A 24,426-nucleotide genomic window follows, 5' to 3' on the forward strand; every position below is an offset into this window, starting at 1 on the left:
ATTCAGTAATTCCATCTGCAATTATGGTGAAATCAGTTATGAAAACTCTTATTTCACTTCCCGGTTATCTACATGGAAGTGAGATGACGTATAACTTATTTTCTTCAGGAAGTTGTACAGTATTTCCATAAGCAAACTCGCCATCTTGTGGACATTTATCACTATTACACAATTACAGGATTAGCCTTCCATGAAAATGTAAGGTCACAAAGTTACCAAAGTCAGACTTAAGTGAAGCAAGCAAGCAAGCAAGCAAACAAACAAACAAACAAACAAAACAACAACAACAAAAATTACTTATAGGGAGATTGATTGATAGATTGGCTGAATGGAAATGTTCAACTGCTATTTTAACCAATATTTTAAGATTTGTAAAACCTACTCAATTGAAAAAGTCACAATGCACACTGGTCTCTCCCATACAGAGTTATCATGTCAACCTTAAGCACCAAAACTGTGACCCTCATTATTACATTTTTCTAGCTATTCTGACATCTTTAAGATATTTTCACCACATTGCTGTATGTGGTTAATATCAGCAACAGCACACTAAAAGATGAGTAGACCATAAATTAGTGTCTCAAATGTTTACTTAAACAATATTGACAAATGAACTTAACACATTCCATTGTTAGCCATTTCTTTTATGCAAGATGTATGGTTTTGGTGTTTTTTTCTGGTACCAGCCCTGCAGCCTATACAGAAAGAGGTAATGACTAGCTAATATACTGACTATGTAAATACATTTGTCTTGATTTGACTTCCCTCTACTGCTGATTTTGAGCTTCTCTGCTATTTATTGTGAAATAGTTTCACTGACTATATTATTCTCACTACTACGAAGAATAAAAAAAGTGCATTTATGAAGAGTAACACAGTGGCTGTATGTGTATGAAAAATGGGACAATAAGGGTTGCAACATTTTATTTTTTTATAAGCCCCCCGCCCAATTTGTTATTGCACAATTGCTTTTATTTTAATTTTACATTTAATTATTTACTTAGCATGATAAAAGATTTTGTGGAGTGGTAACTTTTTTTCATGTCAACTTTCATGGCAGGCAATTATTTTGTCACTTAATAGTGAATCAGACCACAACCCATGCCTTCCTCTTTAACTGCAGTCATATGCGGTTAAAGTCATATGAGTGTGAAGGTTTGAGACTGGATTATTACACCCTTATGAATGCCTTTACGCAGACAGGGGGTGCTGGTGACGATTTAACAATTACCCGATTGTTTTTCATGGCGCAAAACTATTATGGTTTCAATTATGTTTGCTGCCTCTCTGAAGTGCATGTTGAATCTTTTGCAGCAAGGTGAAAGATAATTTAACAATAAAATAAACTTACGCCAAAAAATTATTTGGTTGATCCCCGTCGGCCGTTTTTCAAGTTGCGCACTAGAGGTCAGAGCATAAGACAGAATTTGCCAGAATTAAGCAGTCATGCTGTAAAATTACAGTACCACGGTCCACTTTAGAGTTTTCCCTGCTTTTACATGTTTGATTGCGTTCGAACTGCCAATTGATAATAACATTAGGTGCACTGAAATAAGCTTTATCCATGAAGAACTAGAGTTTGACAAGAATTAAGATGACAGAGGGAGAACTTGTCTGACAGGAAAGCTGAAGAGTGAAGAAAACTGTACATTTTAGGACATCCGTAAGTCTCAAGTGGCACTTTTAAAGACACACTTCTAGAGGGCAGATAATCGACAGGTGAGAACAATATGACAACTGAGAATGTAAGAATGAGAAATTATAATTTATGACTGGTAACTGATGATTGAGAAACGACAGACAACGATAGTATGCATTTTCCGACACGATTGCATTTATTCCTTTAAGTCTCCCCCGAGGATGATTGATGTACTAAAACGTAGGCTTAACTGTATAGAATATTTAGAAATGAGCGCTCACCAGCCGCAGTAATCATAGCAATCGCAGGAGCTATCCATGGTGCTAAAAAAAAAAAAGATTCAGTAAGTGCTAGATCACAGATCTGCAATCCGAATTGGGTTATTTTCAATAGTCATGGATTATGATAACGACACTTTAATGTGACATTTACTGACTTTGTAATCTTATTATAGTATATCATATTATAATAATAGGTATACAGTTTAATGTACACGATTACACAACCCTACTGCCATGCGAATGGAACCTTTTAAAAATTAATTAGTAGGTTGTATGAAAAGTATAATAGAATCAGTCTCCAATTATGGAGAATCGTTTGCTTTTTAATCAAAATCTAAATCTAAATAGTTGCCAAACACGGCTTCACAATTCATGATTATTACTAAGTCTACTACACCGTTTAAAGTTATTGTTGACTCCGTGGTTATTCGGGAGAACCACTGCGAATGTCTGAATCTCGCGATCATCTGCCTTCCCCTACATTCAAGGAATTCTTTAATTACACGCGCGTTCGAATCTTTTAATACGTAAGTGAAATAAACACACCATGAATATCCCAGTGTTACAGTTAATGGCGCTCGTGCAAATCCAGAGTCATATGAAATCAGTTCGCGCAAATCTAAAGTCAGATGAAGTTTCAACTTTAACCGAATAAATGTATTTGGCAATCATTCCTTCAACCATGGCTTTTGAAATTAGGTTACGTTGAAGCCACTGAAATCTTATAGAATGTTGTAGGAATAAATTGGCTGTGATCCTGCACTGTGACCTTGCTATTCCGAGTGTTTAGCAACACACGTTTTACATCTTCAGAGAAATTCTCATCTGGAACCCCCTAGGCTTTCATAGTTTCACAAACTGTATTCTTCGTGTAGCTACCAGGGCACAGAGCATGCTTTTAAAATTACTAATCAAGAGCTGTCCGCAATTTCACCGATAATTCAAATACTGTAGCACTAAAATCGTTACCGCGCTTTTGGTTCGGCAGAGGGTAGGTTTAGAGGACCTATTTGTCGTGCTTATCAAATACTTCAAAACTTTAATATGTAATTTGTGAACGCATAAACCATGATGGTTCCATTCTTTCACTCTGAACGTACTCTCTCTTGACCGAAACGAGACACGCCTACCACACGGACCAGCGCTCCCGCGCTGATTTCATTCATTTGTGTGCCCAACAGCAGCGCACCGCCACGAACGTCCTTGTGAGGTTTGGCTGGCTTTCGTCTCTCCAACGATTTTTGACAGATTTTGACAGGCTGTTTTGTAAGCCCTGATGTGGGAAGAGCGTGGGTCATTTGGGATTTATTACCGGATCACTGCAGAACCGACCAAGAACCTTGGTTAACCCAGGTTGGACTCCAGTTTTTGAACCTTAGTCAACGATGCTGTACTTTCAACTGGTGATAATGGCAGGGACTGTCATGTTGGCATATTATTTTGAGTATACGGACACTTTCAACGTACATGTCCAGGGGTTTTTCTGTCACGACAATGCCTACACGAAGCCTTACCTCGGACCGGAAGAGTCTAGCGCGATCCCCCCTGCTATCTTGTACGCTGTGGTTGCCGGCGTGCCCGTACTTGTGGTGAGTAATCTGTGACCTTATAACTGCAATCCGAGTAGCTCTCTTGGGTGTGAAGCAACAAACTGTTACAATCACAGCATTAGAAAAAAAGAGTGTTGAATATGTTGGTTTATTCTAGGCATCTTTTAAATGGAAATAAATCAGAAGACAGGATTATAGAATAGAGATGGTCTTAACATTTCAGGGCAGAAGTTAACCAGACTGCTGAGGGACAATCTGTGTTTCATCCAGTATACTGATCACTGGAGTATTAAGAGTAATACAGAGCAAGACCGATCTTGGACTTGGATGTTGACCATTGAACTGCATCTCTTTCTCTGCATCCTTGCTTTTGATATGGTGGAAGCCAGTGCTCATTCAGATGTTGAAGTACTTTTTCAGTAAGTAAGGGCTCTAGCAGCTACAATGTGGTAAAGCTTTACCTCAGGACCAAATGCAGTTGGACTCTTTCTGGACACTACAGTGTGGATGCTTGCAGAACCCACCCTTACCTGAGACAGAATGACCATAAGTCATTAATGTAGCAGCAGGATGACTCTATACAGAACCCCTGAACTAATTCCAGGTTATGGTGATTTATTTGGGCATTCTGAAAACAGATGTGAACTCTTCAAGATATTAGCACCACCACCACCATCCATTTGTCAGGCATTTCCCCATAGGGTTGAGTGTGGAGTTCTGTGTGCTCTTTAAAGTGTACTATTTGACAGTAGAGGTCAGCTATCAGCAGTTATCTCAGGTATTTGCACTGCGTGACTAATACAGTGTTAATCCTCTAGTGTTAATTCTGAGGCATGTCCACTGGATCTCTACATCTAAATACATCCCAGCAGTCGGTGTCCTCGGCTACAGCAAGGGCATTGACTTTGATTCCGTTTGCAGGGAAATCTTAGACAGAGACTTGAAGTTTCCAATGAGAAGCAATAAGCCAGAGAATTTGAATTTTCACTGTCACTGACTAAAACCTCTGGGCATCCAAACAGGGATGAGTCTGGCTCCTTTCTAGGTTTCTTCCACTTGCCATTCCTGAAAGTTTTCCCTGTTATTGTCACTCCACTCTTGCTCTTCCTGGACTCAGATGTCTACTATATGTTGCTTAACTCAGACATTTGTAGTACCCTTGAATAAGATATATGATAAGTAAATTGAATAAGATATATGATTAGTAAATGGGCAAAATACACCCAAATACTGAGTATGATAAGCCTGACTGAGAATGTCATATGTGAAGTTGGAAATATCCATTTTAGGTGTACCCAGGAAAATCAGTATGAACAGGTGCTGAACTGAACACTCCCTATTTCAAGATAAAGCATTTCAGAATTACCGATCTTCAGAATTATAGCACAGATCTGTATATTCACAACATGTCTTAGGGATGGTGTTCTTCTGTTCCGAGACTACACTAAATTGTAAGACTGTTCCAAATATATGTATTTTTTCATGTTACCTTTAATAGGTTCCATTGATATCTTAAATGGGTCTGCTGCTGAGGTGTAGATGGATTTGTCCTTTAACTCACACAGTCTGACCTTTCTCCCCCAGAACAGGGCCACTGTTAGCTGAAGCAGACCAGGCCTCCCTTGGAGATGCTACAGTATTCTTCTTATGTCTGCCAGTTTTGTAGGGTCCCTTGTGCAACAGTGTTGTCTTCACATCACGTCTAACATATAACTTTATAGTGCCCATAGACGCTGAGCTCTCTGCTGATTGGATGATGTAAAATAAAAGGCACAGCTAGTCTCAATACAGGGATTGTCGTATATGGGTACACTTAGCCTGAGGCTTTCTGTTGAATGTGACCATGTTTTGGAATTTGCCATTAACAGTTTCAAATTTGTGTGCACCAGAAAGGGAGTGAGAGAGAGAAGACAAGAGAGAATGATAGAGGTATATAAAGAGAGAGAGAGCAAGAGAAACACCCCCATATGGTGTTAAAGGAAGTGGTCTTTCCTGAGTGTAACAGTGTGTGATGTATTTGAGCCAAAATGGCATGACTCTTCTTATTAACGAAACGTGAGTAGTGCTTAACTTTTTTATTTTGCATTTGTCAGATGCTCTTATACAGATTGACTTACATATATTTATCAGTGTATCAATTTAAGTAATACTTATGTTTCCTATGCTGATTGATGCTATAACAGCTCAGCAATTGTCAATAAAACCAAGAACATCATTAATGCCAATGGCCATTAACATTAAAATGCCATACCACTGGAATACATATGTATATGTGCACATGATAAAGTGTGCATGCTCCATGGAAATCAAACCCACAGTCTTTGATTTGCTTGCACTTTGCTCTACCAGATGACCTACAGGTGTCCAAAGATAAAGCTTCCAGAAACAAGTCACAAAAGCCAGTCCTAATGACATGCTTGTCACTCTGCATTTGGCAGACACTCAGCTGCAGAGTGACTTACATATTTATCAATATTGCAGCATATGATTTTCCTGGGACTCAATTCCATGAACTTAGCATTGTTGGCACCTTACACTGCTCCACCAGGAGAGCTACAGAAGCACCCTGGGGGTCTGATCTCACACTGGCATTAGTGAAAGCACTGCTTTCTCCTGTGTGAAAGTCCAAAAAACGTATGATTAATTTTTGTTATTATTATTATTAGTGTACCATAAGTGAAGGAACTGACAGTAAAACATGCAAAACAACTAAATAATAGAATCAAGACATAGTCAAAATGAGTTCATTTGGAATTAATAGAACTTTGCATGGTCAATGAATACTCATTTTTAGTCTGTTTTCGTAAGCATGAGAACAGAGCAGAACAAAAATTAGATTCTTTCCCAGTGAGAATATGTAGCTTTTGAACCATATTTGCCCAGTTGTTGAGCTGATGTAACATAGTGACTTTATTCACACCCAAATCCATGCATTCACAAGTTTATTAGGGACATGTTGTTTTGTATTCTGTGACACTGTGCTGGTTCTTTCCTTTGGACCTAATTGATGGCTTCTGACAAATGGCCTCAGTCTTATTATCCAGCATGCACTGTGAAACCCCGCCATCCACTGCGAATTAGGCTGCCTGAAACCTGAAGGGGAGCCGGCTCTGTATCTGATCCAAATCAGGCCCCTAATCATCTCCATTGTGTTCTTTGTATCCCTATCCCCATGTACCCAGTGCTTCGAATGCAAATGTCTCCGTAGGACTTATAAAGTCTCTAAGTGTCACCTCACACCTCGTAGAGAAGTAAGAGCGGATTCAGAGCGGCACAGAGCGAGGTGAGGGGCATGGTTCCGTCTGGAACAGACGATGGGGCATTCAGTGCCAGGTGGGGGCAGGTAAGGGGTGGAGCTGACGGGGACGTTTGTTTGTTGTCTGCCACTGCCCACAGATCACTGCCACGGAGTCTGTGCTCTTCCTGCTGCAGTACATCTCCGAGGACCTGGACAACAGGGAAAAGATCATCGTGATGGGAGACTGCTGTTACCTCAACCCTCTGGTGCGCAGGACATTCCGCTTTCTCGGTACGTGCCTTCACGTATGCTGTCGCGCTTATTGGCATCAGTTTTTAGTGCTGGCGTCGATGCGCAATGTAACGGACGCAGGAACCTTTTTCGCATTTAGCTCCACTCTCAAGGAAATCCCATTGTCCATGTGAGGAAGGTCAGAAGGCCTTCAGCATGTGTCATGAGACCAAAGCTGTCTTCTTTATTTATTTATTTGCTTTTGCCTCTGTGCACTGTGAAGATTAATAATAGATATTGATATGATATTCAGTGCCACAGGGGTCTTGAACATGATAAACTGCTGAGAGTACCGGCAGTAATCCTTCCTTGTGGAAAACTACTCCTGGTAACTGTAGTCAGAGGCTAGGTGTTTACATGTTACACCAAAATAATCACTCTAAGGGTAGAGCAAGATATAACTAAATCTTTTTTCTGTTTACTCAGTTCATATTATTTTACCCTTTTTTGTGATAAATTACATTTTTGTCTGCTGTCATCAAGCCCGATAAGATGACGATGTGTGTTAGTGGCTGCTGTTGTGCTGTGGGGAAAATTTGTGTTACATACATCGCATTACAGCCCCAGCTAAAAATGGACTCCTTTACAGCAAAATGATAGTTTAAACATGAGAGCAGACAGGAGAGGGCAACGTTAGCACTTTCTCCAGCTAATGCTCCATGCTGATGCTCCACTGAACCCTGAACTCAGGCCTTAAGAGCTCTGAGATCCGATGAGACAAAGCTCAAAATTCTTACCCCACGCTGGCCTCCAGCATGAATACAATGCTCCATCACCCTGCTTTGCAGTAATGCAGGCTTTGTACCGTACTCTCGCCTGAATGAAACTTGACCACAAAGTGGATTTATAGTCCGCATGAGAGGATGCACAGTGGAGACCGCTTAACTTGGTTTGTTTGGCACTTCTTGTTTTTGTACCACTAGCAATAAATCAGCTCATGTCCTGTTGAGTTAAATGTAGATTTAGAAGTGGAGATACAGAGACTTAGCTAAGTCAAAGTCAATGTATTGGAAAGTATAAGACTACTTTTATACCACTTCCCTACTAATAATGTCAAAGCCAACTATGAGATCTACATAAAAATTAAAAAATCTAAACTATTTATACTTTAGCAGAGATAAATATTTCATATGTCATAAATTGAAAATTTGAAATGTTGCAGTTTTCCAGTAAACTTAATTCTGGAATGTACAGTAAACAGTACAAATGAGAAAAACCTAATTTGTGGTGTTTTACTTTTAAAACCCCAGCTAAGAATCTCTTTACCTTGCTGGCTTTAGTGCACCAACATCAAAGGCATTCAAATAATACTAGTGATCCTATTGAAGCCACGGCACACCAACTTAGAATTCCTTAACAAAACAGCAAATGCAAGTATTGTGCTCCATGATGTTTGCTTTTAAGAATGTTATACCCAGTACACTCCAGTTCGTTTGAATATTATTTTGTCATCTCCCAATATTATAATGTTGTTTTTGCTGGAGAATTTGGCCTTGAAATCTCCTACATACATACATATACATTTTGTTTAATCAGAGCTGATCTTGGGGTAAGCTGTTCCACCATCTCACCTGTTAGTGCTCTCCATACTGCTCATGCTCTGCTAATCCATCTTCTCCTCTACCTGCTGGCAGGTGTGTACGCGTTTGGCCTGTTCGCCACTGACATCTTTGTGAACGCAGGCCAGGTGGTGACGGGGAACCTGTCCCCTTACTTCCTGACGGTGTGCAAGCCCAACTATACCGCCCTGGGCTGCCAGCAGGCTGTGCGCTTTATCAGCCAACAGGAAGCCTGCACAGGCAACGGTCATGACGTAACGCATGCCCGCAAATCCTTCCCATCCAAGGAGGCTGCCCTCAGTGTCTATGCTGCCCTCTATGTCTCTGTGAGTAAATTCTATTTGCTTTCAGTTCAAGGAGGTATAGGGAAGATGGAGCAGTGCTTTCGTTGGAAACACACCACCACCCCAAAACTACTTGTGCATCCACTTTAACTATGGCTTCCAAAAAAACACAATTAGAGTCTTTTTTAAAAAATACCAGAAGATTAATCCGAGGGCTATTTCATGCTGTAACTGTGGAATATACCACAATGTAATTTCCAAGAGCAATGATTTCAGGAAGTGATTTAAAATTAAAATTACTTAAAACTTAATACAAGTTAATTGTTTTGAAGAAAAGGATAGGATAGAATGATACACACTGAGACATACATCGCTGTTTTATTGTGGGGATGATTGCGCCATTTTCAAGCAAGCATAAACTGGTTTGAGATCCTCAATGCATTCATGTTTTCTGAGCACAAAAGTTGACCTATAATCAAGAAACATATAGACTCACTTCTCTGTACCTTAATTACCGTTATCTGAAATTACCAGCATCTGAAATGCTGAGTTCACAAAAGCACTTCACAGCTAGATAACTGTTCCTGCCTATAGCACAAAAGTGTGAGAGCCATTTTAACACCCACTTCACTGAGCTGCGATACACCATGGTCAGCACCCATCCAACCACACACACCTGCATACCCTCTGCACACACCAATCACCAGCCGCGATCTCTCCTGTTTTCCCAATCACCCACGTATCCGTTCATTCTGTGCACATGTTTTTTGTTTTCTTTTGAGAATTTATTCCTACAGCTCCCATTCAGGCTCGCTCCTAATTAGCCTCCACAGAACACTGTTCCATGCAATTCCGAGTACCCCTTTCTCATTTACAAGCCTGCAGTCTGCTGCTTTCTTACAAGTCTGTATCCTGCCAGTCGCGTCTGAGCTTGCCTGGTTACCCATTTGGTTGTTGGTCCTCCTCATGGACTTCTTTTGTTTTGATGCTCACTTGGCGAGCCTGTGGTTCCTTTCATTTCTTTTAATAAACCCCTGCCTGTTGCTCCACTTGTGCCTTGCTACCTGACTCCAGTGTCTGACTCCAGACTAGTCACTAACACCAAGAGCTGGGAGAACAATGCGAGGAAACCTACAGGCTCCTAACCTGACTGGATTGCTTGTTCAGCTGTATGAAGACTTTCTCAGTGGGTCCCACACCACTGACCAGTAGATCTTTGAGTCCCAGGTACTCTGGGTTCCACTCCTACCACACTGCTATGCCAGAGGTCCACAATCGTGACCCAGAGCTTTTTGTTCCAGCCAGTGATGTCAGTTTGGTGATCACCAATTCCCCACATTAACTTAGGGAGAGCTCCCATCCAGTGATGGAGTATGCCTTCAAGTTCCACATTTTTGCAGCTGCTACACACTAGAATGAGGAAGCCCTCATAGATGTGATTGTATAGGACCTGAAGATAGACCTCCAGATGGAGATCGCCTACTGCGAGGAGGCTTACAAGACACCATCCTCAAAAAGGCGTTCACCAACGCTCACATTCTTCACTATGCTGACCTCAGTGTGCCATACATCATCAAGGTGGATGCTCCTAATATGGGAGGAGTGCTATTATTGCAGTGGTCTGATGTGAGCCCCAAGATGAATAAAAAATATCTCTCATTGGCCTTGATCTTCTTGCTTCCTGGGGGCTATCGAGTGGGAGTTGTACCACTCCCATTGCCACATTCTTTCTGCCCTAGCAACAAGCTGTATGTACTGCTGCAATGCTACTCCCCTGTACTCACCTGTTCACACACCTTACTGGGTGTGTGATCACCTAGAATCTATGCCAACTCCTCTCCACATACTGATGACCATCTATGCCGAGGGATGTCATACAGTTAATCAACTCCTGTGTGGTGTGTGCGCAGAGCAAGGTGCCACACACCCATCCAGCAGGCAAGCCCACACCCAAACGACCATGTCCCCACAGCACCCAAGACTGCCAACCTGATGTTCCTTCATGTCTTCCGGCAAATCAGACTGTTTGAGGAAATAGTCTTTTTCTGTGCTTCCTTTCATTTCTTTTAATAAAGGAAAAGGCTTGCACTTTGCTCCCTGACTCTGGCAGTATGTCACAGTTGTACTTGCTTTTGAGTGCGTGTACTGCATGTCTCTTATGGTGCTTCACTAATCAGATTATTCTGTTAGACTGACAGGTTTTTTTTTTTTAAATCTTTGGCATGTCATTTTCATTTGTAATTACAATACAGTGGTTGAGGGCTTGATTCAGGAGCAATTTGTATTGCTGCAAATAATTTAGTTTGGTTTGATTCAGCAAGTCAGTGATTTGATCCAGTCACTTCTCATCTATTTTGTAGGAGTTTGAACATCACCGAGCATTCTGGAGACTGTAACGTGGAGGCTTTAGGCAGGATGCAGAGACGAGTAGCGTGAAACAACAACATGCATTTTATTTTACACTCAGACACGCACACTAACAGAGTCAAAAACTGACAACACAAACACGTAAACGACAGACCTTTATAACTATGATGACACAATAAGGAACAGGTGTGAGACACAAGGAGGGCGTGGCCACATTGACGAACACACACACACACATGCACACACGCATGGAGACGTTTGGGGGGGTTGTACCGTGACAGACCCCCCCCCCCCCCAAGGCCCACCATCTTATCGGGCTGTGGCCCCGAAACGAACGGCAAACGGTGAGGCCAGGGAACCGAGTGACCTGACACGGGCCAGCGCGAGCAGGACAGCGGGAGGAAGAACAGGGATCAGGACAACGACAGACACAGGGACGAACATACAGAAAGGCACAGGCATAGATACAAAGGGGGACAAAGCCCAGGCACAGGCAATGTGATGGGGACAGACACAGGGACAGGTACACAGTTACATAAAGGACACCGGCCTTTCCCCTAGTTGTTGGCTGGGCTGGAGTCCCACCCACCTGTGGGGGATCGCCTCTCACCAATTCGGGGGACTTTCGCGCAGGAAGACCCAAGCTGGGCAGATAAAACCCAGTGTTTCTGGGTACCATATTTCTGTCTCCTATTCTACAAAATAAACAAATAAAATTAAAAATCATAATGTTTTAATTTGAATTTTTCAACTTTACCCATTCAACACTTATAATATCAGATTGATTTGATGCACAAGGGCACTTTGGTGTGACAGTGCTAATAAATAATTAATCTGGTTTAATTGACCAGAAGGCTAGCAAGCTGTGTTTGTGAAGCTGCAAACACCTAACTGAAATCAAGCTTTTTTTTAACAAAGGCCTTTGTGCTTGTGGGAAAGCAGGAGTACAGACTTTGTAGACTGTACCAGGTAAGAATTCACAATCATTACCCAAGTCAGGATCTAGCACATTGTATTAAAAGCTTTGCAAGATACTACTAAAGTTCATTTTTAAAGGCACTATGTTGGTTTACACAAGGGACTTGTGTGAGTTGAATTTTATCATGCTTTCTTCAAAAGAACCAGATGTTTCAGCAATTTTCATCACGTTCCAAATCTCTGTTCCCCTGGTTTGCAAAAAAGATTATCACAAAATATGCTGTCATGCAGTGATCCCATTGTGATGCTGAAGAATCATAGCACTGGGGACAGAGGAACTGAAATTACAGAGATCACAGACTAGTTATTAATCCCTCTATTTATGTCACTTTCTACTCAAGCAGGGCTCAGGTCAGACCCAGTCTGTCAGTCAGCAGTTCGAGGATAATGCCATATCCAGACTGTGCTGCTCATGTAGACTAGTGACTATCTACTGCAGTCTGATGCATTGATTTTCAAAAATGATAATTTCCCTAAAGCAGGATTGTATAAAGTCTTATTACGTCTCCTCTTGCAGTCCATTGTGTGACTTTTGAAAATGAATTTTCTGTCTCTATTAGTGTACACAAAGTATACAACTTAATGGTTCCAGCCTAACTAAACTCCAAACAGAGCACAATATGGAATCATTTAATGACATGTCCTAAGGGCTCCATTTTTGACAGGAAAAATGTGGTTGCATTAACTAACATTGTTCAGAGCCCACATTTTATTTAGATTATGTAGATTATGTTGGCGCATATTCACAAAACATCTCAGAGTAGGAATACTGATCTAGGATCTGTTCCTGTCAGTAAATAAATAAGTAAACAAGACAGTAATCTGATCCTAGATTAGCACTCTTACTCTAAAAGGTTTTTGAATATGAACCACTGTTCTTACTTGTTATTTCTTAGTTTTGATGTGACTTGCCACAAGCGCTGAACATCAAGCAAGGACATGTTGCTGTGTTAAAAACAACACGTCAAAAACATAAAATATATCCTGCCTTCAAGCACTGATAATGCTTATCATATTAACCATATTTTATTAAATTATCATATTAATAACAGAGAAGGGGAGTCTGGTTTTGACAAGAATACCCTGGCGGCTTCGTAAAGGGTGGGTGACAGAGAGTAGCAAAAAGTCCAAAGTGGGCTTGTAAGAGATTAACCTGATGGCTCCCATGACAATAATCAAATTAATATTCTTGGTGACAGTTTTAGTCTCCTCTGTCATGCCCAAATGATGTAGGAATGATAGCGGGGCGGGCAGATCGATATAAGGAGTGAGCCTCAAAGGCTGGCTGCTTGGTGTAATAACCTGCATTCTGCCACTGATGATGGAAAACTGAAGATGGATGCAGTCAGGGGAAGAGTGCAGACATGGGGGCCTAATGGAGGATGGTGTGGCATGGGGAGGGTGCAGGGTGTCGCAGTGCAGCGGTTCAGTGCTTCTAGGTACCATTTGCTCCAGTCAGTGTGTGTGTTGGGGGTGAGGGGGGGTTGCCTATTTTTGTGGACCAAATGTCCCTATCATAATATGAAAACATGAAAATGTTGTCTTTGTCAGACCATTGGGCTGGTCCCTACAAGGATAGTTTTTCAGCCATTTTAACCATTTCCTTTTGTTTACTGAAGTAAGGTTAGGTTGGAGATTAGGCGAAGGCATTACATAACACACATCTGAAACCCCCCCCCCCCCCAAATAAATAAATTAATTTAAAAAAATAAATTATATATATATATATATATATATATATATATATATATATATATATATATATATATATATATATATATATACACACACACACATATTATATACATACACAAAACTGGGTAGGGATGCGCATGTGTCTGCATACTGGCTTGATCAGACATCTGAAAAACAGAAGTCAAGCTCCTGCTCTGGTGCCCCCATGTCATCTTTCCCCTGCTTCCTGTGATGTGTGGCTCAGGCTGCAGAGAAACCTAGAGGGTGCAATGACTTTGCCAGCCCTCTCCACATGGCACATGCTGCATGCCAGTGGGGACAGCACAGGTTCTGCTGAGCGGGGACGGCCCTCAATAGATGCAGGTGTAATGACCGAGCCTGGAGTCAGATTGCGGGCATGACAGGCCCACATGGTCACTGGCAAGAACTACAAAATGCAATTGTTAGATACAGAAACATTTGAAGTGTTAATAATTAATTTAAGCTACCAGATGCTCCATGTAGCAGACATTAACTATACAACAGTTTTTTCCTAATCCTCTGGAAGTCCTATGCAGTCTCACAGCTGGTCCCAAGCTTTAATCCTAATGATAGCTTTCACACGTCATACACTGACAGTCAGTCTTTGGATCAGGGGATCTGTCTAGACAGGAGCTGCGCTCAAAAGCAAGCACACTTCACACAAGCGAGCTTAAGACAGGTGCGATGTGAGAAAAATGTGCTGCACCTGAAGCGGAGGCTTCATTGTGACTGCGGCGTGTGTTTTGTGCAGATGTACATCACGTGCAGGGTGAAAGCTAAAGGCACACGCTTGGCCAAGCCTATGCTCTCCCTGGGGCTCGTGTGCCTGGCTTTTCTCACGGGCATCAACCGCGTGGTGGAGTACCGCAACCACTGGTCCGATGTCATTGCCGGCTTCATCATCGGGGGAGCCATAGCCGTCTTCATGGTAAGGGATACGACTTCACTCTGCTGCTGATTTTGACCAAGGCCATTTTATTAATATGTTATATTAGGCAGAATCATTTGCCTTCTGCAGTCTTTGTGTCACCCAATTTGATTTTCTCCATTTTCTAGTTGCCATAAGGTGTCTGTTTATATCACTGTTTCAGTGGTTATACTACTAATTACAATGTAATATGCATAATACTGTATAACAGAAGATTTACACTCATATATGTGCTTGCAAAATGGAAAAATGTGTTATCAGAAATGCTTCCTACAATGTTTTGCCCATCAGGTGTACAGATTTGTGATACTATATTTTTGTTTGAACTTTTGCCACATAGGCATTATCTCTCAACAAAAGCCACTAGGATCAGGACAAGTGAAATTATTATAAAATATAATCCATGTAAAAGCTGCTTACATTTACATTGCACTGTGTTATAAAAGGTACTCTGAAATTCACTTCACTCTGTACACTCCAAACACTAGAGGAGGAGGAGGAGCCAGACTCTCATTCCTCACTTTTCATAAACACATCTTAGTTTGAATGTATTTACTGAATAATTTGCAATAGCTAAAAAATAATATGGCTTAAATGCCCATTATAATAATAACTAAATATTACTACAGGGGTCCAAGAGGTTCATTTTATTTACCAGTGTTAATAATGTTGGGATGCTTGTTATTTATGCTTACATGCAAGTCCATTTAATGAACTTTTTCCAGAAAAATGTCAGTACATATAATAGCACATAATAGTTGTGTTAATGCGCTATGGTTGCACTTCATTACTTTGCATTTAGCTGTATACACTTGCATTTAGTGTATCCATTTGATACTAGTAATGAAAATGTACAAATGTAGCTGCTTCATGTAAATTGTGGTAGCTAGCAGGCCTACTGTAAGATAAATGCCGCTGCATTTCAACACATCTTTTTATGAAAGCAGATAATAATTCTGTACCATAGCAGAACTCAACACTCTTAAAGGAACAATGCCAGTTGTGTTCCCCTGGGTTTCTGAAGATGGCACTCAGCACACATGGGATTCAGTCCCAGCTGTAGGAAACGTCTCCCCATCCACTGAGCGCTTTGTTCCCATTGCCAGGTGACTCCAGAGTGAATAGACTGACTGCATGAGTCTGACACTTCGGACAGCTCGCGTAATTAGGTTTCAAAATTCGAAAGGCAGCCTATATCTAAATCCTTGGCAGCTGGGTTAATAAGTGTACACCACTGTGCAGATATATAGCAGTAGCAAGTCTAAACCATTTTAGCTAGAAGGACAAATATGGTCGCTGATGGGTAACCTCACCTTAACCTTGCCAATTAGCTAAATGCCAGCGAAAGGTGAGCATCAAACAGTTAGCGAGAAGCATCTGGTCATGTAGTGCTGAGGTGTCTCTCTTCCTCTACCCCACTTCCACTACCACCCTTTGAGCCTCTAGTGTTGCCGCTACACCCAGCTGGGACAGGCCCATCTGCGTCTGCTCCAGAGCCATGTGCATGTGCAGGCTACAGGGCTCCTGCTTGCCCATGTAGTGCAGGCAGGACAGGGACAAACAATTAGTTCAAGACCATCTCCCAGTAGCACAGAGGGGCCTCCTAGAAGCCACCCAAATTGCAATGCAATCCATTTGTCATATACTCTAAATTGTTAAAGGTACACACGATAAGATATATGTAAAGGTGTTACACAGCTGAAGGAATTAGGACATTGTCCTAATCTTGCTTTGTCTCTGGATAAACGTTGCATGAGCGAGAGTCATCAGAGCAATGCAGCACCGAGATACAAAAAGATCAGGTTTGGAACGATACAAGAGACCTTGAGCATGGGGACCATCGTTTAGTCAAGGGAAGGCAATGTTATAGCTGTTTTTAGTGTGGGGCAGATGTCTTTCCTCATGTGGCTGCCTCACGAGCCTGTGATGAACGACCTATTTCTCCATCTTAGGGCGATGGTGGCAGTAGGGTGGAGGGGTGCTGAGGGTGACAAAGCAGTTGGTGGTGGAAGGGGAATGAGTATTTAATAAAGTCAGATGTTCTAGTACTTTAAAGAGTGTGTGTGCACGCATGTGTGCCTTTCAGACACGCACGGCAACCCTGAACATTTCTAGACATCCCCTGGAGGAAGTGTGTGAGTGTGTGAGAACACAAATGTGTTCAAATCAGTTGTACTGAACATTAAACGGACTTTATCCCGCCGGCTCCCCAGTACAAAGTCTGTCTGAGCTGATGTCTGTCTGAGCCCAGATGTGAATAGAGAAGGTCACTGTCTGGAGAACTTACAGTGAGCAAATGGGCAGGCTGATGACATTTCTATAATGCGACTGGTATGAAACCGGAAAAAATATAAACATCTGCAAGATGAAAATATCTAAGTGGAGAGGCAATGAGATATTGATACTGATGTTACAGATATGTACAAATAAATGTACAAAAAAAGTGAACACAAAATCAGTCATCATTATGGAGTCAGGCCTCATCTGCCATCTTTGATGTGCTGTAAACAAAACACTACAATTTTGGAAGTATAGTTTTTGTGTCTTGCCATGACTCCTGCATGCTCTACACAGCCATCCCCTCTCGCTTAAACCAGAGTATTTCTAGTAGTGAGAATGCATCTGACATGGACTCGCTCCTGCTCTGCACTACATGTGCAAAAGGGCAACTATGAACAATGTTCAGACCTAATTCTCTAGCCACTGGAGCTCATATGTGAAAACAGCTTTTGTGTGTTGGTGTGAATCTGTATATATATTTGGGTGCATTCAGCTGTGAGTTCCACAGTCTTTGTTTGTCATATAGAATAGCCAAAGAATGTAGAGCATGGGCCAAAATAGCTGTAGTCTATACAGAATTTCTCCAAGAGAATGATACATTGCAATATTTGTTTAATTCAAAAGGGCTTGGTGTCCTGAAGCATGCTCCATATAAGATTGTCCTCTGCTCTTTGTCGCCCTCTGGTCTCAGTCTCAGTCTCATTGAGAATGTTCGTTTTGCCACGGCAAAGGATGTCTTGCTCATTTCCCCTCTGAAAGCGTGATTCATCTAGGGAAGCTAGTAATGTGAGGAACACAAACCATCATTCATAACTTTTACCAAGAGGAACCTGGAGGTTCTCACTGAAGATTGCCAGTGAGCCTTTCTAGTCACCTTCCCCCCCCAAAAAACCACGTGTGTGTTTATCTCAATCTCTTGCTCCTGCTCTCTTTCTTACCTGTGTTCTGTTTTGTGTGGGGCTCTTGTCTAAGGTGGTCTGCGTCGTGAAGAACTTCAAGAGGAAACCTTTGCTGAGTGTGATACCACCAGAGGAAGGTGCTCCCAGCACTCACATACTCAGGCAGCCAAGGGTGGAGCATGCTGTGGAGAAATGCGGGTCCCCGCAGGTATACCAGAGCGGGCTTTGAAATAGGGCTGCCTTTACCCTACAGACTTCTCTTTGATACTCCCGAATGCTGTGGACTCAGCTGTGTTGTCTTTGATGGAGATGCGATGTCGACATGCCGCACCGCTCGGGACTGTTCAAAGTCGGACGTGTGGATAAGCTGTCAGGATAATTAGCTGTCTGGTCATGTAGAGGAGAGGATTTTAGATGGAGTTAATGACCTTGGTTTTATATTCTCTATTGATTTAGTGTTCAATATGCATCAATCATATAACTGAGGTGATTTTAATGAAATGGTCCGGCACTTTCTGAACATCAAACATTCTCATCTGTAAAGTAGTTTCGCGGGGAATGAAGAGGAAGCTGGGAAATGGTGCTCTGTGAGAGATTATCTGGGGAGTGAACTTAAAAGGCTTGTCAGCCATTTGGGGTCTTTCTATGCATCCTGTTCACTCTGGGGTGGGTGTGCATTTTCCTGCTCTGTAGCAGTAATTTCACAGCCTTGTGGAGAAAAAAAGCTTTAAAAAAAGTGTAAATCTAATTTGTACATTGGCTGCAGAGCTCAGAAGCATTTTTTTCAGTTAATTTGATTAACACTAAATGAGATGTATTGTGTCATTGTTATAAGGAGTTGGTTTGGGGAGAAAATCTGCATTGATTCCTTTCTACAAGAATATCTTTACAGATATGCAATAATGTGTACAGTAGACATGCAAATATACATTGAAGTATCAGTTTATCACCTTGTCGGCCCAGGAAACATACAAGTCAGTGTGACTCTCTTATTTCTGACTCTTCGTGAGGTAAGCAGGTAGAACAAAAGACCTTGCTTAAGGGACAACCCTGGGCAGGATTCAAGCTCCCAATCTCTTGTACCAAAGTCAGTGCAACACACTGAGCTATATAGATACAGCCACCATATTATTAGGACAAAACACTAGAAGCGTCATAGCTCTTTAGGGCCACCGTACAAATAATTCCATAAAAAATCAATGTATTTGTTGTGTTGCATTATGTTTTCAAGAGGGGCAACGAAAATGTGCTGGCTAATGATGTCATAAACCGGTGATCAGACGAGAAAAAGAAAGATTCAGATCTGATCCAGAAAAAGAAAATAAATGACTCTCCAGGATGAGGCACCACTTATGAAAACTGCAATATATTCAGCAACGCTTTTGAGCCATGCAGTATTCACCAGGCAGGTCAGGCATTGTTCACGGCTCATATGGCTGTAGGCCACGCGTAAGCGCCAAAATGCGCCGTGCCGTTGTGCACTGGATTCATCTTGGAACAGTGATAGAAAAACTCAATGTGACTTTCTTACATCCGCTTGTGCGCAAGTCAAAGGCGCAGGAGGCAGTTTGTCAGGGCAGCCGGAGACGTAACGCATGTGTCTGCGGACAAGCGTTCACTCGTTTCGCTGCTCCTGTCAAGGCTCCGCCATTAATCTTAAATGCGGTTAAGGCAGTTTGCGTAGCTGAGGAAAGTCTCTATCTGGTCTTTGGCTAAGAAAATCTGTAGCTATAAATCAACCCCATTAAAACAGCTTTACGAATGGGGTGTGGTTAAGGTTTGTGTTGTAACGTGACGCGCGACAACTTAGCACTCCTAGGACATTTACAGACTACATCCAAATTGAAAGCTGGTGTTTAGTACATCAGGCTTGTTCCAAACAGGAAGAAACGGCAGTAGAACATATCTTCACTTTTTGTTCGCTTTGTGGTTTTCAGAGTCCCATCACATATGCTGAGGTCACATGACAGTGACGAAGTATGAAGGTCCCAAAACCTGAGGAAAAAGTTGCTGCTCCCAATGGTGACCAGTGACTTTATGACACTAGATTATATGGATTTAGAGAAAAAAAAAAACCAAACTTTTTTTTTTTTGCTTCGTCCAGTGCTGAAGTCTTACAAATACATACAACCTGTTTATATCTTGCATTAACATTTTTTTAATAATCGAATCACATGGGGATTTTACTTGCCACATGAAAAGCCAGATGAAAACTGCAATCAGATAACTCAAGTCACATTCGGAGATGGTCAGAGGCGGATCTTGACCACTTTTGCAAGTGCAAGTGTGAACGGAATATGTCTTCTGAATTTGCGTACAATTATTAGCAAATGCGTCTGCTCATTGACTTAAGGAATATTATAGCAGCTGCTAAACAAAATTCCTGCGTTGAAGGAGACGCTTCGTTGCCTATTGTAGACTGTTTCTGTGTATATTTGACGATACACTGGTAATAGCCCCGTTTGCAGTAGCGTTTAGGAAGAAAACGCAAAGTTGTGTGGGTTGGTATGCTTTCTGGTCACACTGGGGATGCCTGCTGGTGAAAAGTGTAAACAGAATCCAAGTAAAGTCAATCCAGATACAATCCAGATATGAAACACGTGTTAATTCAAGGTGTAAACAGGTTAGTAGTGTAGGCAGTTTTCCTGGTCTTGTTGATCTTTTAACAAATGTGCATATTCCTGTTTTTGAATGTGGAGGTCAGAAAGTAAATATTGAACTAATGTTACAAAACAACAGTACAGTACATTTTGCTCTATACGTAGAAATGTTTAAACATTAGATTATATATTGCTTGGCTGTGTTACTCTAAAAGAGAGTTGGACCTGTTTTCATTGTCTTATTGTTCCAAGGACTAAGTACTATTCTTGGCTACAAATGAACCATTGAGTGAACTATACAGATTATTTATATTGTTTTTAACCTATTCATTGTGATTTGTTCTCATTTGTAATGCTTTAAATTGTGCTTTCAACATATTATAAAATGTTCATTTTTACAACCCTTTCAAAAGAAATGTTCTGAAAATATTACGGATATTGTATTATTATTTCCAGGACCGTGTATATGGAACTATTATCTCAATTTTAAGTGCGGTGGACACTCACCACAGTGCAATAAATACCAAACACTGTATGTGCAGGTCCCAAAAATTCTGCTGCATGCATTTTTAAACGAGCTTTGGGAGAGGGGTGATAAGATGGAGTTAAGATGGATTTTGGTGTCATTGGCTGAGAGCCACTGAGAGTCAGGGATGACACTGATTTTGAACAGTGGCTGGAGATTGATTAAAGAATTCACAAAAGATTAGACATGCTATGCTTTTGCACAGACCATGTGGTCAATGCAGTGTGTCTATACGTGTTTGTATGCACACATAGACACACTGTGTGTGTTTATGTCCTTCATGTGTAAATATCGCCTGCAGCGGTTTGGGGGAGGCAAGTTTAGCCTTGCTAGACAATCAACAGTCCATGCCTACATTATACCTGTACCAGACATAGAGATAGAGATAGAGAACGCGAGAGAGAGGTGAAGGACTTCCTCTCATATTGAGACAAAGATGTTTTTCATTCTTCAGTCCAAGTGTGTGTGACTGGTCCTGCACAGCTGAGCATTTCCCTTACTCTAACACACCCATTTCAGTTATGTCCAGTAAATGCCCATATGTTTAATGTAGTGTATTATATCAGGTCAGACTCTGTAGTGTTTCAGGCCTCAATGACTACACCCATGCTTTATCTTGTCAAGATGTTACAGTTCACATAAAACGTGAAAATATATACGTCTTTATATATACGCACCATTTAGTAATGTGACTTCACAGCAGACCATTCTAATAGGTACAGCCTACACCTATAATCCTCACATCGCTGATGCCATTTCATATTGTATAATTGACTGACATACTGACAATACTATAAATGGTCATCACTTGATCATTTTGATTAAATGCTTTTTTTGTTAATTGCCCTTAAATTTGTTGTTGTTTATTCTTACATGTTAAAATACATAAAAAATAAAACAAGGATTAAAGTTTTTTTGTTAAAAAATGTGCCTTGTAAACACTTGTCCAAGTTCCTTGTGTCAAACTGAATCAAACTGAAAGAGTAATTCAATCTTAAAAATATTTCTCATGTTTTATGAGGTTTTGTCCAAAAGTGACTTATTGCTGGACATTGGCAGAAATACAACCATTGGTATCTAAACACTGGCAGATAATATTTCCCACTGTAGTCATCCTGATTCTGTATTTATTGAGCAGGTTATTAGGTACATATGCATTACCTGTTTACATTTTTTGTATGATTTTTTGTATGAATTTAACCATCCCCCCCCCACCCCCCCCACCCCCCCCCCCCCAAAAAAAAAAGAAATTACAAAAATTTGTAAGGTGCCTATGTGCTTTTCTTGGTATTTCTGTTAATGCATATTACTAACATCATGGATTAGTCTGCATTCGTCCAGCTGTTTTCAACTTTTGGACTGCTAGAATAAATCAAATATTTGGTGTGTGATTCCCCACCAAGACTTCAATAGAATATATTTACTAAATAAAAGTATAATGAGTAAAAAGAGTGCACAGGTTACATACAATATACATACAGTATAATAAGAAATAATAAAAGTGTGCAGTATATATGCTGTATGTACATACAATAGTGTTCATTTCACATGGGTAGAGTTCTTGGGCCATATCAGTTATTTGTGTGCAAAATGCATTATGTACACAGTGTTGTTCATATGCAATTATGTGCGTGCTATTATTCAGTAATCATTCAATCTGAAGAAACCATGAATCCATTGTATTTTAGACTGCAGAGTTCTAAATTGTATTCTAAATGTTCATACGTGAAATTAAACCAACAACTAAGAAAAGGAATTAATTGACCGCTTGTCTATTGGTTTTAAGAATTAACCTCTTGTTTACAGTAGGTAAATGGCACAGTCTAAGAAATATTTTCTTCCTTGCTCATCCTCTGGAATGGCTATAATTTTTCTACTGCAGCTTTTTGTTTGAATGAATCCTCTTTGCACAGAACATGACTTTTAATTAATCTTTTTTTTTTTTTTGGCAACTGACTTGGGTCACCGCAAGGCATTTTTAATTTCCGGTTTTCATAATGTCTAGAATGGCATTCAGCACTTATTTTCAGAGCAAACCAATTAAATACATTTTTAAAAATTTCCTCCTAATTGACTCATACCATCTCAGGGTCATTTTCATCCTAATAATTAAATCATCTCTTGTCCAGCTCCAACTTTATCAGTCCTTTCAAAAGTCCCTTCACTTCATTGGCTTCATTTGTTCTTTTATATCCTGTTGAACAGTGCTCCTGGATTTCTGGGTGGAGTTTGTAAATGGATTGTGTAATTTCTGGGGGCCACATAAACAGAAATGCTTTGCTCAGTGTCTTGGAGCAGAAATGGAATATGAAGCCTTTTGTTTCTAAATAGGTTTGCGGAGCCTACAGAGAAACTCAAGGTCAGTAAATCTATATCTGAACAACTCTACAAATATTGTCAGTTTGGCAAGCCAGCACAAAGCAAATTTACATTTTGCCTTCAATCTAAACACACCTCATTTTTTCCTGTAAATTGACAGAGGGGTATGAAAGAACCCTGTCCCTGTTTTTATTTCCTAATTTATTTCTGATGTGTCCCAGTCAAAACATTTTTCAATGGTCCAAACAATTTTATCACATAACCATAAATATAACATTCATACAGGGGAGTGTCCGACACAGAAATTATTTAGACTAACTTTAAACTCACTGTTGCCCTCTACGTTTCTGTTCAAATGGAACCCTTACACGATTAAAATAAATTCCTGCATGTAACTAATATACATATTTATTTTAAAAGCGTCTTAGAGTAGTTTTAAGATGCTTGTTAATGAATTAAGTGTTTAAGTGTACATGGAGTTGATGACATGCTGTGTTGAATTCATACTGCGCTAAATGAGTTTTGTGACAACGGTTGCTGTAGAAAGCGCTATATAAATAAATTTGACCGAATTCATTTGAATAAATTGATGCAAGTTAAATTTACTGTTGTGAATGAACAATATAGAAGTTCAGTACTGAATTTCTATTGTGTATTTGGTTAGTATTTTAAACAAATGTCATGTAAGCTATTTCAGTTGCCATGGTATAAATAATGTGTTCGCATCATCAGGAGCAATTCACAGTCATTTGAATCTTATCTTTTATTTTTATTTCTTTGGGCATCATAGCCAGAGATCTGTATATGTGAACTTTCATGAAAAACTGCAAAACCAGTTCAGGTGTTGCTCCCACATTCCCTCTTTGTGTGTGAGTGAAGGGTACACGATTGCTCTCCTTTTCCCAATGGTATCTATGATATCTGGAAATGTGCATTCAGTCTCTATGTCATTTGTCATGATTTGTCATGAT

General features: G+C 40.6%; 1 protein-coding gene across 1 annotated transcript; it reads left to right on the forward strand.

Annotated features, from left to right (window-relative positions):
• Positions 1 to 3,136: 3,136 nt before the first annotated feature.
• Positions 3,137 to 21,962, forward strand: plppr5a (phospholipid phosphatase related 5a). The gene is made up of 6 exons (XM_027028404.3): positions 3,137 to 3,509; positions 6,867 to 6,999; positions 8,634 to 8,884; positions 14,655 to 14,831; positions 18,084 to 18,218; positions 19,948 to 21,962. Exons 1-6 carry the CDS (start codon positions 3,306 to 3,308, stop codon positions 19,975 to 19,977), a joined length of 930 nt encoding a protein of 309 aa, XP_026884205.2. The 5' UTR covers positions 3,137 to 3,305; the 3' UTR covers positions 19,978 to 21,962.
• The last annotated feature ends 2,464 nt before the right edge of the window (positions 21,963 to 24,426 follow it).

The sequence above is a fragment of the Electrophorus electricus genome, chromosome 17 (genome assembly GCF_041902795.1).
Source record: "Electrophorus electricus isolate QZ-2024a chromosome 17, ASM4190279v1, whole genome shotgun sequence".
NCBI classification, from domain to species: domain Eukaryota; kingdom Metazoa; phylum Chordata; class Actinopteri; order Gymnotiformes; family Gymnotidae; genus Electrophorus; species Electrophorus electricus.

What these genes read in the sequence shown, in the direction of transcription:
- plppr5a (XM_027028404.3), top strand. Translation starts at nt 3,306, where the DNA reads ATGCTGTACTTTCAACTGGTGATAATGGCAGGGACTGTCATGTTGGCA. An exon ending in CAGGACATTCCGCTTTCTCG is followed by an intron (nt 7,000 to 8,633) that starts GTACGTGCCTTC and finishes ACCTGCTGGCAG; the next exon opens with GTGTGTACGCGTTTGGCCTG. An exon ending in AGAAATGCGGGTCCCCGCAG is followed by an intron (nt 18,219 to 19,947) that starts GTATACCAGAGC and finishes TGTGGTTTTCAG; the next exon opens with AGTCCCATCACATATGCTGA.